The 16,405-nt window shown below is 36.4% G+C and overlaps 1 protein-coding gene across 2 annotated transcripts in view; it reads right to left on the bottom strand.

The window, feature by feature from the left end:
- Positions 1-4,445: 4,445 nt before the first annotated feature.
- The window catches only part of DPY19L4 (dpy-19 like 4), a 73,962-nt gene continuing 62,002 nt past the window's right edge, over positions 4,446-16,405 (bottom strand). For both annotated transcript variants that reach the window (XM_032248827.1, XM_032248836.1), the window contains 3 exons: positions 13,484-13,616; positions 8,711-8,869; positions 4,446-6,558 (listed from right to left, as the gene is read on the bottom strand). In XM_032248827.1, the coding sequence (XP_032104718.1) occupies positions 6,394-6,558; positions 8,711-8,869; positions 13,484-13,616 (457 nt within the window). In that variant the 3' untranslated portion in view covers positions 4,446-6,393. The remainder of the gene's footprint in view (positions 6,559-8,710; positions 8,870-13,483; positions 13,617-16,405) is intronic.

A 16,405-nucleotide genomic window follows, 5' to 3' on the forward strand; every position in this document is an offset into this window, starting at 1 on the left:
TACATACAATTTTATAGTTTATATAGACTATATAAATACTATATACTTTTCTTTTGTTCTTTCAAGACGTAAAATTATCTAAAGTAATAAGTATATTTATTGTAGGGTTTATAACATATACATGTAATATGTGTAAAATAATAGTATCAAAGAGGGAAGAGGGAATAGAGCTTTTTAGGACTAATGCTTCTTTATTTCACCGGAATTAAGTTAGTATAAATCTGCTTAGTATGATAGCTGGGTACAGTGGCTCACACTTGTAATTCTAGCACTCTGGGAGGCAGAAGCAGGCAGATCACTGGAGTCCAGGAATTTGAGACCAGCCTGGGCAGCATGGAGAAACCCCATCTCTACAAAAAATACAAAAATTAGGTGGGTATGGTGGTGCCTTCCTGTAATCCCAGCTACCTGGGAGGCTGAGGAAGGAGGATGGATTGGATTAAGCCTGGGAGGTGAGAGCTGCAAGTGAGCCGTGATCACGCCACTGCACTCCAGCCTGGGCAACAGAGCAATATCCCATCTCAAGCAAACAAACAAAAAAATTATATGATAAGCCCTAGAGTAACCACTAAAAAAAAAAAAAAATTAGAAAAAAAGTAAAATAGGAAGTGTAAAGCCAACTACATCAAAAACATTAAGTGTGAATGAAGTGCCTGGGAGGTGGAGACTGCAGTTAGCTGCGATTGTGCCTGCACTCCAGCCTGGTGACAGAGCAACACCCTGTCTCAAAAAAAAAAAAAAAAAAAAAAGTGAATGAATTAAATAATGCAACCAAGACTAAAAGCATTTGTGCTTCAAGGACACTATCGAAAAAGTTAAGAGAACCACTGAATGGAAGGAAGTATTTCCACATCATATATTTGATCTTACACTTAACATCTCAATAAAAACACAACCCAACTTAAAAATGGGCAAGGAATATGAATAGACATTGCTCCAAAGAAGATATACAGATGGCCAATAAGTACATGAAAAGGTGCTCAACATAATTAGCTATGATGGAAATGCAAATTAAAACTATAGTGAGAAACAGCTGCATTCACTGGGATAGCTATAATCAAGAAAATAATAACTATTGGCAAGGATGTGGAGAAATCAGAATCCTCATTCCTTGTTGAGAGGAATTGTAAAACAGTGCAGCCACCATGGAAACTAGTCTGGTAGTTAAAGTTAACCACAGTTACCATATGACCCAGCAATTTAACTCCTAGATATACACCGAAGAGAAACAAACATATGCCCCCACAAAAACTTGTATACAGATAATCCTATCAGATTATTCATAATAACTAAAAAGTAGAACACAAGTGTCTATCAACTAATGAATGGATAAATAAAATGTGGTATATACAGACAATGGAATATTATCTGGCATTAAAGGGGAATGAATGATACATGGAACATGGATAAACCTTAAAAACATGCCAGGTGAAAGAAGCATATTGTATGATTCAATTTATATGAAATGTCCAAATATAGAGACAGAAAGTAGATTAGTAGTGGTTGCCTAGGGCTGGGGAGGACAGAGTGGTTGGGGTTGACAGCCAGAAGGATATGAGGTTTGAGTAATAAAAATGTCTTAACATTTTTGAATTGTATTTCTATTTATTTAGTTTTTGAGACAGGGTCTCCCTCTGTCATCCAAGCTGGAGTGTAGTGATGTGATCACAGTTCACTGCAACCTCCACCTCCCTGACTCAAGTGATCCTCCTGCCTCAACCTCCCACATAGCTGGGACTACAGGTGTGTGCCACCATGTTCAGATTTTTTGTAGAGATGGAGTTTCTCCGTGTTCCCCAGGCTGGTTTCAACTCCTGGGCTCAAGCAATCTGTCCACTTTAGCCTCCCAAAGTGTTGGGATTACAGGCATGCGCCACCACACCTGGCTGAATTATACATTTTAAGTGGGTGAACTCTATGGTATATGAATTATATCTCAGTAAAGGTGTCACCAAAAAAGTTCATGTATAAATAAAACTTAAAATTCTGAAAATAGTTTATTATAGAAACAAAGAGGGTAATTAAGCATGAAATAGTTTCATTCTTGATAAAAGTATACTGATTATTACAAAATTTAAAGTGTTAGTTTATAACCCAAATCTTTTAAAGAATTTGTCTCTGCTGAAATGAACTTTCATCCTTTACAAAGATGCAACTTTAGTTACAGGAGGAACATATTTAATCTAAATACACACTGTCATAGGTAAGACTCAGAGGATAGTATATATAAAGCTAACTGTACTCATCGGTATTAAATAGCTATACAAAGCCACTCACTTAAAACATGAAAGGGTTAAAGGCCGGGTGTGGTGGCTCACGCCTGTAATCCAAGCACTTTGGAGGCCAAGGCAGGTGGATCACCTGAGGTCAGGAGTTCAAGACCAGCCTGACCAACACGGTGAAACCATCTTTAAAACAAAAAACAAACAAACAAACAAAAAACATGAAACGGTTGTTTATGAGACATTTCAAACTATAAGTTTGGAATTCTTGTTCCTTTGTGGTACCATTATTCTACTAAATACAGGTAGTGGTTAGAAGTCCAGTGTACCTCTTACAGAACAACACATAGGATTAGATATGCCAAGATTAAGATGTTGCATGTTTTAGGAAACTTAGAAATAATTCAAAGATCCTTTTATGCTAAACTCAGCAAATTTGGTTCCAAAATGTCTTTTATTATGACAAACAAGTATAATGTTCAGACGTTAATGTACAGAAAATAGTTGTCATATATATTCCTTTACAATTTTCACACCTAAGTTTATTTAAAGTGTTCATCCTACACATTAAAAAAGAAATAGGACATTGCTGAATTTTACTTGCAACTCTTTGTACCTATAATTTTGATACACATTGGCATCTAAAACGATTAGTAAATAGCAACAATAGAGACTACATATTTTTTAAATTGGGCAAATGAAAGGAGAATATACTGAGATGTAAATCAGGAAGTAGTTATTGGCTTTACAAAAAGTTTTTAAATATACAGATTAATTAATAACATATACCCTTTAAATATTAAAGCATTTAAAATAAATTTACCAAAAAAACCCAACTTACATATTTTTAAAAACCGTCAGTTGTATAAAGAGAGGCACTACTTTTATCCACAGAAAGCATAAAAATTTTTTAACAGTTCAAAAATAGGAGCTCAAAACAACTGATTTCTGAGACACAAAACAATACAATGGCTATTCACAGTGCTCCTCAAGAAATTAAATCTATGTTTTTTAAAGCATGTTTTTCAGTCTCAATTTATAACACACTTGGACTTCCATTTCTGCTTTTCCTTAAATCAATCTGGACTGTGTAGAAGAATGCCATAACATGAAGCTATTAGCAATCTGGGTTAATGTTCTACCAAAAAAATGCTGTCTATATACACAGAAAGTAATAAAGAAAAAAGTTAGCGTTGAAGTACAACGCATACTCCTTAGGTTCTAAAGTCTACCAGTCTAACAGAAAGCACCAAGGTACAGATGCCAAAGTTAGAAAAAATACAAAGCAGCTCAGAATCAATATCATATATCTTATTCAAGGTAAATTTGATGTTAGATTGTTTGTACGGCATTTGGGAGGCTAAATTAATTTAGGAGGCTAGAAATCTCACTGCTACTTTTAATTAAGATTTGCTCATTACTTTTCTGTGCTTATTGATGAGAAAACATTACTAAAATTTTCTTATGGAAAATGAGGAAACATATAATTTTTTGAAAATAAAAAGTAAACTTAGAAATAAATTCAGGCACTTATATCAGTGGGTTTGCAATACCAAGGGCAAAGAACATTTTTTTATTTCTTCAAGAAATTCCTTCCACCCAAAATCCATAAACTCTTTTCCTCTCATAGTTGATCTTAATTGTCAAACCTAAGAACTGTTAAGTTACCGAAGTGGAATTACTTGTAGAATTGTGAATCATTTATTTGTTCACTCTACAAGTAAGTGAAGAAATAAATTAAATGCTTCCCACTTAAAGTTGTCTAGTACTATTGTTTTAACTGCAGTTAAAACAGAAGCAAATAGGCCGGGTGTGGTGACTCACGCTTGTAATCCTAGCACTTTGGGAGGCCAAGGTGAGTGGATCACAAGGTTAGGAGATGGAGACCATACTGGCCAACGTGGTGAAACCCCGTCTCTACTAAAAATGCAAAAATTAGCCAGGCGTGGTGGCGGGCACATGTAGTCCCAGCTACTTGGGAGGCTGGGGCAGGAGAATTGTTTGAACCTGGGAGGTAGAGGTTGTGGAGGTTGCAGTGAGCTGAGATCATGCCACTGCACTCTAACCTGGTGACAGAGAGAGACTCTGTCTCAAAAAAAAAAAAAAAAAATCACAGAAGCAATAAACTCATCTGTCATATTCAATATTGTCATTTCCATAATAAAGCTTACTTTTCCTTTTCAAATGATGCTAGATGAAAAATTCATTATTTAAAACATCCCATTAACAATTTTTCCAGATCAATTTTATTTAAGAAATAAGTTGACAGAAAGAAGCAAAAGCAACTTACTAATATGTCAAACAAAACACAAGCAGCAAACCTAATTCAGCACAGGTGATCATGATATAAATCAATAAAAATTCAAGTAAATACTTCATACTACATAAAAAGTAGGGGGTTCTATTTCCCCTTCAAAACATGGAAGATGACTTTTAAATTACTTTATTTTACATGCTTTAATCACAAGTACTACCATGTAACTATTCACTGTGTGCTTAGGTAACTATGGTAATATTTTCAGAAGTCTTGAAGCAAAATACTAGTGACTCACTACTCAGATGTACACAGTCAACCTGAAGTACACTACCTACAACTATCTTAATATAGTTAAAAATTAGGTTAAAAAAAAAAAGAAAAAAAATTAAGTATAAGAGTGAAATGAGAACCACTGAAACTAATCTATCAGATATATGACATCATCATCAAACAATTCTTAAGCTCTAAAATAGCAAAGCATCTGAGAGTCTAAGAATGCATGTACTTTTACAACATACGTATAACAGAAAATAAAGACAATGGAAAAATGCTCCCCTCTAATGTAGTGTACTTTTACAACATAACAGAAAATAAAGACAATGGGAAATGCTCCCTTCTAATGTAGTAATTTAGAGTACTAAAAATGCAAGTTTTGCAGCACTCTAATAAGTGAGAATTATGAAAATCTGTTCACTGAACAGGAGTAAAAGAAAAAACTAACATGTATCCCACCTTATTAAAATGACACATCTATAGGCTACATCTATCCTGAATCTCGTCATAAGGACAAATTAACTTTTTAAAAAGTTTATCTTAATAAATTATTAAAAATATGAAAATACTTAAAGGAACGTAGCATTTAGACTGTGAAACTGTGTTGTAAATTATAATTATTTTTTTCTTGATGTTGAAGACTGCATTACAGTTTCATAAATAACATTGCTTGTGTTTTATAATACATCTGTATGCAGAAGCATGTTTAATAGCAACTGCATGTATCTCCAGAAATTGTTGCTCACTTCAGAACACATATTTTTATTCTGACAAGGATTTAATGTTTTACTTAGTACTTCAGTAGAAAACATGTGAACAGACTGTATACCCCATATCAGTATTTTTTTTAAAAAAACCTGAACAACATTCTTTTAAATGTCCATTTAAAAAAATATAGGTAACTGTTATTGTTTTATCATGATTAAATTGATATCAAATTAATAGGCATAAGTGAGAAAACTAATCACTTACTATCATTTAAAAATGCAATAACATCATGCATTATGTATTACTAAGAAAGTGCTCACTTATATAAGCAGCAGATGATGAGAACAGTATCATGAAAATTCTAGATATATCTTTATGTATATCCTTGAAAATCACTTTCCTTTATATAATTTCTATTTTAATTTAAATGCCACATATCTTCAGCTAACATTTAAATTAGTTCTATTATAAAACTTCAGTTGTTATACATCATAAAACACCTTCAGAAACTTGCTTGAAGGTAGGAATAATTCCTTCCTCCTAAATAATTATATCACATTAAGTATTTATTAAATGTTATGTTTGAGAAATCTATTCTGACCTTGAATATATTCAAATTCAAGATCAATATTATAATAGAACGAAGATTTTATGGGGGAAATGTTGCAATCAGTAAAAGTGTTAAAGAGCATGTAACAGTAAGGAAGACGCCTCTTTGGAATATTGCAGAGTGGTAGATACCACATTTAATCAAAGGACAGTAATGCTTCATCTTCTATTTCCCATAGAACTCTGGATCCAGTTAACAGCAGAATGGGGAAAGAAGCAGCAATATTTCAAATGTCCATACTCTGATCTGCAAAAGACACCACTAGGTAGAAGAAAACTGCATTTTACTTCAGGTAGTCTTTGAAATGAAGGCTCTGTTATTTTTCAAGACTGGAAGGATATCACAGTGTTGATTTTATATACAAAGTAGGATCTATTCCAGTATACTCTAGTGAAATAATTCACATATGGAGAATAGTTAATTTTGACCTCATGACAAAATCGCCCATATTTTGAGTAGGTTAGCTTGTCACCTTCTTCACAAACCATCTATTAAAAGATATAAAACATAATATTAAAAAGCTTATTAAACTTATAGCAGAAATGCAATCAATGTACAAATTACTGTATTTATATGAAAAAACACATTACTGATAAACATTGTATATACAACATCTCACTGTTAGCAAACAGAAGCCTCTTCATAAGTGAGTCACCATGCCCACTATACTTCTGAACTTCCCATTGACATTGAGAAATCAGTATATAATGTTTTTTAAAAGATTTATTTTAAAATATTTAATCCTAAAATTTAGAACACGTTTCCATAATCCATTATTATTGCTGTGAAGAATCTTAACATGAAACCTACCAAGGCTGAGAAATGGACATATTATATTCCCAAATATATTCAAACTCCTGTCTTGTGTAGAATTGACTCACAATTATTGAGTAAGCAAGGAAACTTTTGTGACTTATTGCAGACCTTTACACTTTTACCGAATGACGTTCACTAAGATAGCTTAGTTAGCTTGAAGGAGTTTTTATTAAAAAAAAAATTAGGAGCCGGGCGCAGTGGCTCAAGCCTGTAATCCCAGCACTTTGGGAGGCCGAGGCGGGTGGATCACGAGGTCAACAGATCGAGACCATCCTGGTCAACATGGTGACACCCCGTCTCTATTAAAAATACAAAACATCGGCCGGGCGCGGTGGCTCAAGCCTGTAATCCCAGCGCTTTGGGAGGCCGAGGCGGGTGGATCACAAGGTCAAGAGATCGAGACCATCCTGGTCAACATGGTGAAACCCCGTCTCTACTAAAAATACAAAAAATTAGCTGGGCATGGTGGCACGTGCCTGTAATCCCAGCTACTCAGGAGGCTGAGGCAGGAGAATTGCCTGAACCCAGGAGACGGAGGTTGCGGTGAGCCGAGATCGCGCCATTGCACTCCAGCCTGGGTAACAAGAGCGAAACTCCGTCTCAAAAAAAAAAAAAAAAAAAAAGGTAATATTTTAATGCCTATGAAAGATGCCAGATAGCCAACTTTAAAAGGATAGATTAGCTTAAGTCCATGCCAGGCATGACGTGAAAGGAGAAGTAAGCTGATCCTCAAAACAGAGCAGAAAGGTGGGTAGCCAGGGCAGAACAGAAAGGCTCCAGACAGCAGATAGCAATATAGTAGCAATTACTGAAACTGTACCAAGGCTTCACACAATTCCATTTTGTCAACAATAAACCAAAGATCACAGCCACTAAGTACCAACTGTGAAATTCAAAATGCATGCAGCATAAAACAGAATAAGTTTATATTACAACATTAAGGGATCATGAAGAAAAGAAAGGTGGAAATCACAAAATCTAATTTCTTACCTCCAAACTGACCTTGGATAAGGTAAACAGCTATGATTATTTAGGAAAAGACAGAAAAAATCTTGGCTGCAACCTGAATAGTATATACATTACCACTTACAATGACTTACTAAATTTTTCCTATGATCCCTCACCCCCAGCTTTCTCAGGAGTCAAGAATTCATTCCAGCCAACACTAAGTCTCAGATACACAAACTGCCTTCACTATAAGGCCATGGCCGGGGGAGAGGGAATACACACACACACACACACACACACACACACACACACACACACACGTACATCACTCTTCAGTCTACTTGTGGAAAAGACAGCTTGGTAAAATAGCTGAAATCAATGCAGAAATTAAGATACAGCTAAGTCCTAACAACTAACATGGCTCTTAAGACCCATGATTTTTGTGGATAATAGGGTCTGTGTTAATTTAGTATGCAATTTTTCTAGATAGACATGAATCAAATTACAAAAAAAATTCCACACATAAGAATATAACAAGATAACCAGTTGCTTTTTAGATTATTATAATAAAATAAAATCATCATCAAATCGAATTATGCCATCTTTTATGAATGTTGAATCTTGCATAAGTACAAGCAATGAATAAGGAATTCAGGTATTGATATTATTATTATATTATTATTTTTTTTTTTGCAAAAATGCCCAGCTTTTCTTTTGTATGCTGAAAAAATACTTCAAACTACTTTTAATAAGCTCTCCTCATTATTACATAATTCAATTATATTCCTAGTTAAGTTCCAAAAATACAGTTTAAAGATTACAAGTTTAAATAAAGTCATTTTTCTAAAAAAAAAAATTTTCCAAATGGTTACTTACGTGGCCATTTGCAATGTCTAATAAATCTTTAACCCTACAGCCTCTCATGGTTCCCACCTCATTGCAGATAGCATCCTCTACAATTAGGTAATTAGCTTTGTAAGATGTCAGTATTTTATAAATATCCTCAGCAGATCGCTTTGAATAGATTTGGTAGATCTGAAAGAATATAATTAAAATAAATTTTAAAGGACATTTAAAACTTCTGTAAATTGAAACTATATATCAAGCATATACTATGTTCTCAGTACTATTATGAAAAATAAAGATATTTATTTTATAAATATAAATATTCACATATATATTTATCAAAACTCATGTCTTGATTATTTGGTGCTTTTTACTATAATTCTGCTGAACTTCTTAGATAATAAGCTCTGGATCTTATTAGATAATAAAGCTTTTCAGTTTTTCTGAAATGTTAATATTGGATCAATTCTTGTTATCCTTCAAAAAATAATAAAATCTCAAATATTAGGCCCAAGTATCATACACAATTTGGCCTGAAAATACTAAGATTTGAAATCTAGAATGAGTAAGATTCCAATCTATTTGCAGAACACCCAGTAGCTGCTTCCTACCTGTCACCATTGCTGCCTATCTAGTACCTTCAGTTCCCAGGTCCACTGACATGCTAGGAATACCCACCCTCAACATTCTGTGGCACACAGAAGGCTAATACACCAAGAGGAAGTATCTCCCTCATTTCATCATTTCACTACACGAAATAAGTTTCAATGGGAATGGTTCTATCCTATCGAGTCTATATCTATTGATAGTTACTTACAATTTTATTTATTTTTAAGTGTTAAGAAACTAAAACATACTGTTGGGGCATTAAAAAAAAAAACACTTCTATGCAATTGCAATAACATTATTGATAGCCTAGAGCACAGTTTCTCAGCCTTGCCACTATTCACATTTTAGGCCACATAATTCTTTGTTGGGACAGGAGGGAGGCTGTTCTCTGCAATGTAGATCAGCAACCCTGGTCTCTGCACACAAGATGCCCATAGAACCCCTCCTCCTGTTACGACATTGCAACAACCAAAAATGTCTCCAGACATTGTCAAATGTCCCCTGGTGGGATAATTGTCCCAGGTTAAATCACTGGCCTAGGGGACTATACAAAGATGAGCCACATATTATGAATTAGAGATTCCATCTAATTTAAATAATATGGTTGGCCAGGTGCAGTGGCTCACGCCTCTAATCCCAGCACTTTGGGAGGCCCAGGCAGGCAGATCACTTGAGGTCAGGAGTTCGAGACCAGCCTGGCCAACACGGCAAAACCCCATCTCTACTAAAAATACAAAAATTAGCCAGGCTTGGTGGCATGTACTGGTAGTCTCAGCTACTTGGGAGTCTGAAGGAGGAGAGTTGCTTAAACCTGAGAGATGGAGGTTACAGTGAGCCAGGGATCATGCCACTGCACTCCAGCCTTTATGAAATTCTGGAAAATTGAAAAACAGAATATTGGGAACTCAGGTTCAGTCGATCATTGCTTGCAGATATGAAGTTACCATTTAAATCCATACCATACCAGAGTGAGACTCCATTTAAAGAAAAGAAAAAAGAAAAGAAAGAAAGAGGGGGAGAGAGAAAGAAAGAGGGAAGGAAGGAAGGAAGGAAGGGAGGGAAGGAAGGAAGGGGGGGAGGGAGGGAGGGAGGGAGGGAAGGAAGGAAGGAAGGAAGGAAGGAAGGAAGGAAGGAAGGAAGGAAGGAAGGAAGGAAGGAAAGAAGGAAGGAAGGAAGGAAGGAGCCAGGCGTGGTGGCTCACACCTGTAATACTAGCACTTTGGGAGGCCGAGGCGGGTGGATTGCCTGAGCTTAGGAGTTCAAGACCAGCCTCAGTCATATGGTGAAACCCCATCTCTACTAAAATAAAAAAAATTAGCCAGGCATGGCAGTGTGCACTTATAGTCCAGGCTACTTGGGAGGCTGAGGTGGGAGAATTGTTTGAACCTGGGAGGCTGAGGTTGCAGTAAGCCGAGATTGCACCACTGCACTCTAGCCTGGGTGACAGAGCGAGATTGTCTCCAAAAAATAAAAAAATAATAAATGAGTCCTCTCTTCCTTTCTCCGCCATCGTGGTGTGTGCATTACTCCGTTTCTCGCCATGTCTTCTCACAAGACTTTCAGGATTAAGCGATTCCTGGCCAAGAAACAAAAGCAAAATCGTCCCATTCCCCAGTAGATTCGGATGAAAACTGGTAATAAAATCAGGTATGACTCCAAAAGGAGACATTGGAGAAGAAACAAGCTTGGTCTGTAAGAAATTACACATGCGATGGCACACATATTTATGCTGTCTGTAGGTCACAGTCGTGTTACCATATCAAGCTGAAAAATGTCACCACCATCTGGAGAAGTTTGAACAGTTTCCTTTCTATATCTGTTATGAAGGCATTAGTTAGTACAATGCACAGTGCTTCCATTATTCATGTTAAAAAAAAAAAAAAAAAAAGAAGGTTTTGGTTGCCTGGGTTCAGTAATAAATATGTGAGACCTTTCAAAAAAAAATAATAATAATAAATGATACAGTCTCATTTATGAAATTCAGTTTAGATTTTAGTTTAACAATAAATTTACTCATACCTGCTATGTACTATATACCACAGAGAAAAACCGTGGTTACTATTCTCATAGACAAGTTACATAAAACTCTAAAGTGTTTAAAATTTAATTAGAACCTAACTAGAATTCTGACCTAATTACAAGTAATTCTGAAATTCCATATTAGAAGAAGACCAATCAAAAGAAAACAAAGTCAGAGTCTGTTGTTTTATAACCAAAAAAAATAAAATTCAGGAATATGCTCTCTATATTCTGCCTAAGCAACTCCATCTTTTGGAAGCACAGCAAATACTGTATCAGAGATGGCTGCTGTCTCTCAAGGAAATCATTCTCAGGGAGATCTCCCCATCTTTGATCTCTCCCCTGCTTGCTTCAATCTGTTCCTTCTGCCATGACCATAATTAACTCTCCAAAGCAGATCTAACCATTCCACTGCCAGGCTTACTAAAAGTCATGTCTCTTAACTGCCTCAAGGATAACTCTAAATTTTTCAGCATGACATTCCAGGTCTGTCAGAATTTGGCCTCATTTTATTTTCTAGTTTCAAGGCTGCAAATTCCTTGGTTCATGTTACTTTTTCAGCCTGGAATAATATACATTTATTTTCCAAACAAGTTTCTAATCATCCTTCAAAGCCCATGTCAAGGGACTGCCTTTTATGATAACGTCTTAGATTTTTGTAGGCAGAATTGTTTGATTGTTCCTGTTTTTTTACTCTTCTTTGTATCTTGTCTGTGTCCATGGGTATGTATGTGTATGTAACTACAACTTAATAGTACAGAATAATAACATAATAGCTAACTTTAAAATTTTACTGTGTTTCAGGCATTGTACATAATCTCATTTAATTCTCATAAGTAGAAGGTGAGAACTATTGTTCTCAACTAATTTCCAGATTTAGTAACTTGCTCGGGGTCACAAAGCTAACACACAGCAGAGCTAGCATTTGGGTTCAGGTACTCTAATTCCTGAGTCTGCTTTCTCAATTTCTATACTGCTGTATTTCTTCCTTAACTTAGAATATGCTTAAAAACTTTATGAAATTCTCTAAAATGGAAAAACAGAATATTGGCAACTCAGGTTCGGTTTATCATTGCTTTCAGGTATGAAGTTACCATTTAAATCCATACAAACATCCAAAATAATATATTATCTAAACTGTAATTAGATATCATTCTAATGTTACACTGAGTCAACAGTCCATTTATTAAAAAATAAATTTGTGTTTTAAAAGCCATATTAGAACTTCAGCTGACGGCCGGGCGCGGTGGCTCACGCTTGTAATCCCAGCAGTTTGGGAGGCCGAGGCGGGTGGATCACGAGGTCAAGAGATGGAGACCATCCTGGTCAACATGGTGAAACCCCATCTCTACTAAAACTACAAAAAATTAGCTGGGCATGGTGGCGCGTGCCTGTAATCCCAGCTACTCAGGAGGCTGAGGCAGGAGAATTGCCTGAACCCAGGAGGCGGAGGTTGCGGTGAGCCGAGATTGCGCCATTGCACTCCAGCCTGGGTAACAAGAGCAAAACTCCGTCCCAAAAAAAAAAAGAACTTCAGCTGAGAAAAACAGTACAGTACCAAGACATTCACTGACAGTCTTCTTTCAAAAATTTAATTGAGGACAATATTTTTAAAAGAATGTTAGCTGGCTGTGGTGGTGCATGCCTGTAATCCCAGTTACTCGGGGGCAGAGGCAGGACAATTGCTTGAACCTAGGTAGTGGAGGTTATAGTGAGCTCAGATTGTGCCACTGTACTCCAGCCTGGGTGAATTAAAAGAATGTTAGCTGGCCATGGTGGCTCACGCTTGTAATCCTAGCTACTCAGGAGGCTGAGGTAGGAGAATCACTTGAACCCAGGAAGCAGAGGTTGCAGTGAGCTGACACTGCACCACTGTACTCCAGCCTGGGTGAAATATTACACATTGGTCCCTTGATACTTTGTGGAAAATTAAGTATTTTTCCTGGAAATATATCAATACTGTTGTTCATAAAACAAAGAACTTAATATTTTAATTTTGGGTCTCCTCTTAGTTGGATGTATTAATTATACAGGTTTTTAAAAATGGAAGTTAATTAACTCTTCTAAAATTGTTTGGACTCTCCTAGCTACATAGAAGCATATGTATACTGCAGACTATGCTAAAATACAAAGTGCTGGAAAACAGATCCAAATGCAGAATTCAAAATGTCTTACATTTTCATTTCTCTTGAGAAGATCATCATCATTGTAAAGAGGCAAACTTGTCACCATCCATCCAGTGCACAATTTAATCGCACCCATTAACTGTGGACTCCCTGCAAACACAGCTGCAACTGGAGCTTGCCTTCTGCAAAGAATCATAAAGATTTACACACTGAAAAGGTAAGTATACTATTTAGATCATTGATCTTTATCAACTCCGAAATACCAGACAACTTACAATGTTTATACATTTAAGTTTCAATGTCAGTTTTCATTTCATTTATGGATTCATTAAAAAAAACTGGGCACTTAACTATGCACCAGGTACTTGTGCTGAAAATACAGAAACTTTTCTAAAAAGAGGGAGCAGGGGGAAGACAATAAGCAGTAGACATATATATTGGGTGATAATAATATGATTAAAAATACTGAAGTGTAAGGGGATAGAAACAAGAATATATTATTTTAGATAAGGTGGCTAGTTCTTTTTTTTTAATTTTATTTTTTAATTTTTTTTAAGACGGGGTTTCACCATGTTGGTCAGGCTGGTCTTGAACTCCTGACCTCAGGTGATCCGCCCGCCTTGGCCTCCAAAGTGCTTGGATTACAGGTGTGAGCCACCACGCCCAGTCAGGTGGCTAGCTCAGTGGTGATACTGTGAATTCTCAACTCCATCTTTTGCAAATATTTACAACCCAACTCCTTCCAAATCCATCTCTCTTCCTGCTCCTTCTCTGTCTTTACCCATGTGTTTGTCTCCAGACATAACATGTAGGACTTCTCTACTCTGAATCATTATTCAAAGTCCCAGACAGATGCTATTTGTAAGGCAGGAAACCTACACGCAGGTCCCAAAGGGCTGATCTAATATACATTCACTTATTTATTCACTGTCTGCATTTAACAGTATGTGCCCACCTCTACGTGCTAGAGATAGTGCCAGGCTATCGAAATAAAGAGATGGCATATGGCCACTCTCCTCAATAGTGAGGAAACAGATATAAAACACAGTAATTGTATGACAGTAATGTACATGTTCAGTATGTAATTGTTTGGGCCTTTGCCGTCTTTGAAAATATGTGGCAAATCATACAGAGATGCAACTTCTTTTGTTAATGACAACACAAGGCAGTGTTCCACATAGCAAACAGAATTCACAAAAAGAATTAATGAGCAATAGTTAAGGGTAATCTAAAGAAAACTATTTTTATAAAATAGAAGGTATGTTATAGTAACAAGACATTATACTAAACCTATTCTTATTTCTATAAACCTATTTTAAATTTCTAGAAACACTTTTTGTGTTTTTTTCCCATATTTTTCTTGTCTTTTTTGATAGTATTTCAACATTTTTTCATGTTTTCTTGTCTTCTTTTATGTCTTTAATAAATTTCAACGTATTTATTTCATAGTATCCATCCATGGAACAGACTGGTTACAAAATCCACAATGATTCCTCTCCCTATGGTCATGTTCTTGGAGGGAACTGGTCTTAACCATGTGACTTGTTTTGGCCAATAGGACAGCAGTAAGTACCGTATAAGCAGTGACTTAAAACATGCTTGACATTGAGATTTGCCCTCTCTTGCCGCTCTTGGGAATTCTATGAATACCACCCTGTGAACAAGCCCAAGCTAACCTGCTAGATGATGAAGACACAGAGGCCCAAGGCAATTTGATCCCCCCAGCTGACACTTAGCCAACCCTAGACTTGTGACAGAGGCCATGCCAGACTATCCAGTCCCAGTGGAACTGGCTCAGACCCAAAGATTCCTCCCCAGCACCCCAACTCTGCTAATTCTCAAGATGGTGTGGAATAACAAATGCTTATTGTTTGTAAGCCACAAAGTTTTGTGGCACTCTGTTATATAGCAAATCCTAAATGACACAAATTTTATTATCAGAAATAGCTGGAGGTCTGCTTCTGCTATTTATCACAAGATGTACTTACTGAACTGTTTATGTGTTTTAAAATTTCAGAGCTTACCTGCTTGAAACTTTACTTATGGAATCCTGCATAACATGAGTTGAGGTTGTGTCAACCATTCCAGACCAACCCCAAACTACTTTTAATGCTAATTTCTTAATTTGAGGTTTCTTAGACAAATATAATTTCAAATTATATTAGATAAGTATAATTTCAAACTATAAACCTACATGAATTCAGGTCCATTGCTATAAATTGAGAAGGAAGATTTTTTTTTTGACCAAGAGATGAAGGTAAGAGAGACATGCTTTCTGCCGGGCGTGGTGGCTCAAGCCTGTAATCCCAGCACTTTGGGAGGCCGAGGCGGGTGGATCACGAGGTCAAGAGATCGAGACCATCCTGGTCAACATGGTGAAACCCCGTCTCTACTAAAAATACAAAAAATTAGCTGGGCATGGAGGTGCGTGCCTGTAATCCCAGCTACTCAGGAGGCTGAGGCAGGAGAATTGCCTGAATCCAGGAGGCGGAGGTTGCGGTGAGCTGAGATCGCGCCATTGCACTCCAGCCTGGGTAACATGAGTGAAACTCCGTCTCAAAAAAGAGAGACATGCTTTCTTATCTTCTTTTTCTACCACTGGGTATTTTACTATTCTACCCTTTCACTAATGTGGTATTTTGCTATTCTATCCTTTCACTGCCAGTGTAGCTTTTTGAGGGTCCCTCAGTTACATATGTGTGTGTTGGGGGAGTTCTTAATTCCAATTCCCTGCTTCCACAAGCCTAAGATCACATCTCCTGTCCTGTGTGGGCATTAAAATCTAAAACCCCTGGTTATCAAGACTAGTAATCCATTGCTAATTCACCTCTAACACAAGGCAAAATAAGCATTCTCTTGACTACCTAAATAAAATGATTTCTGTTCTTTTTTATCCCATATTTCTACATGTTTGACAATGGGAGTTTCTTTTTTTTTTTTTTTTTGAGATGGAGTTTCACTCTTGTTACCC

This window comes from Sapajus apella, unplaced genomic scaffold (genome assembly GCF_009761245.1).
Source record: "Sapajus apella isolate SASKATOON/1434 unplaced genomic scaffold, GSC_monkey_1.0 scaffold3, whole genome shotgun sequence".
In the NCBI taxonomy this organism is placed as follows: Eukaryota; Metazoa; Chordata; class Mammalia; order Primates; family Cebidae; genus Sapajus; species Sapajus apella.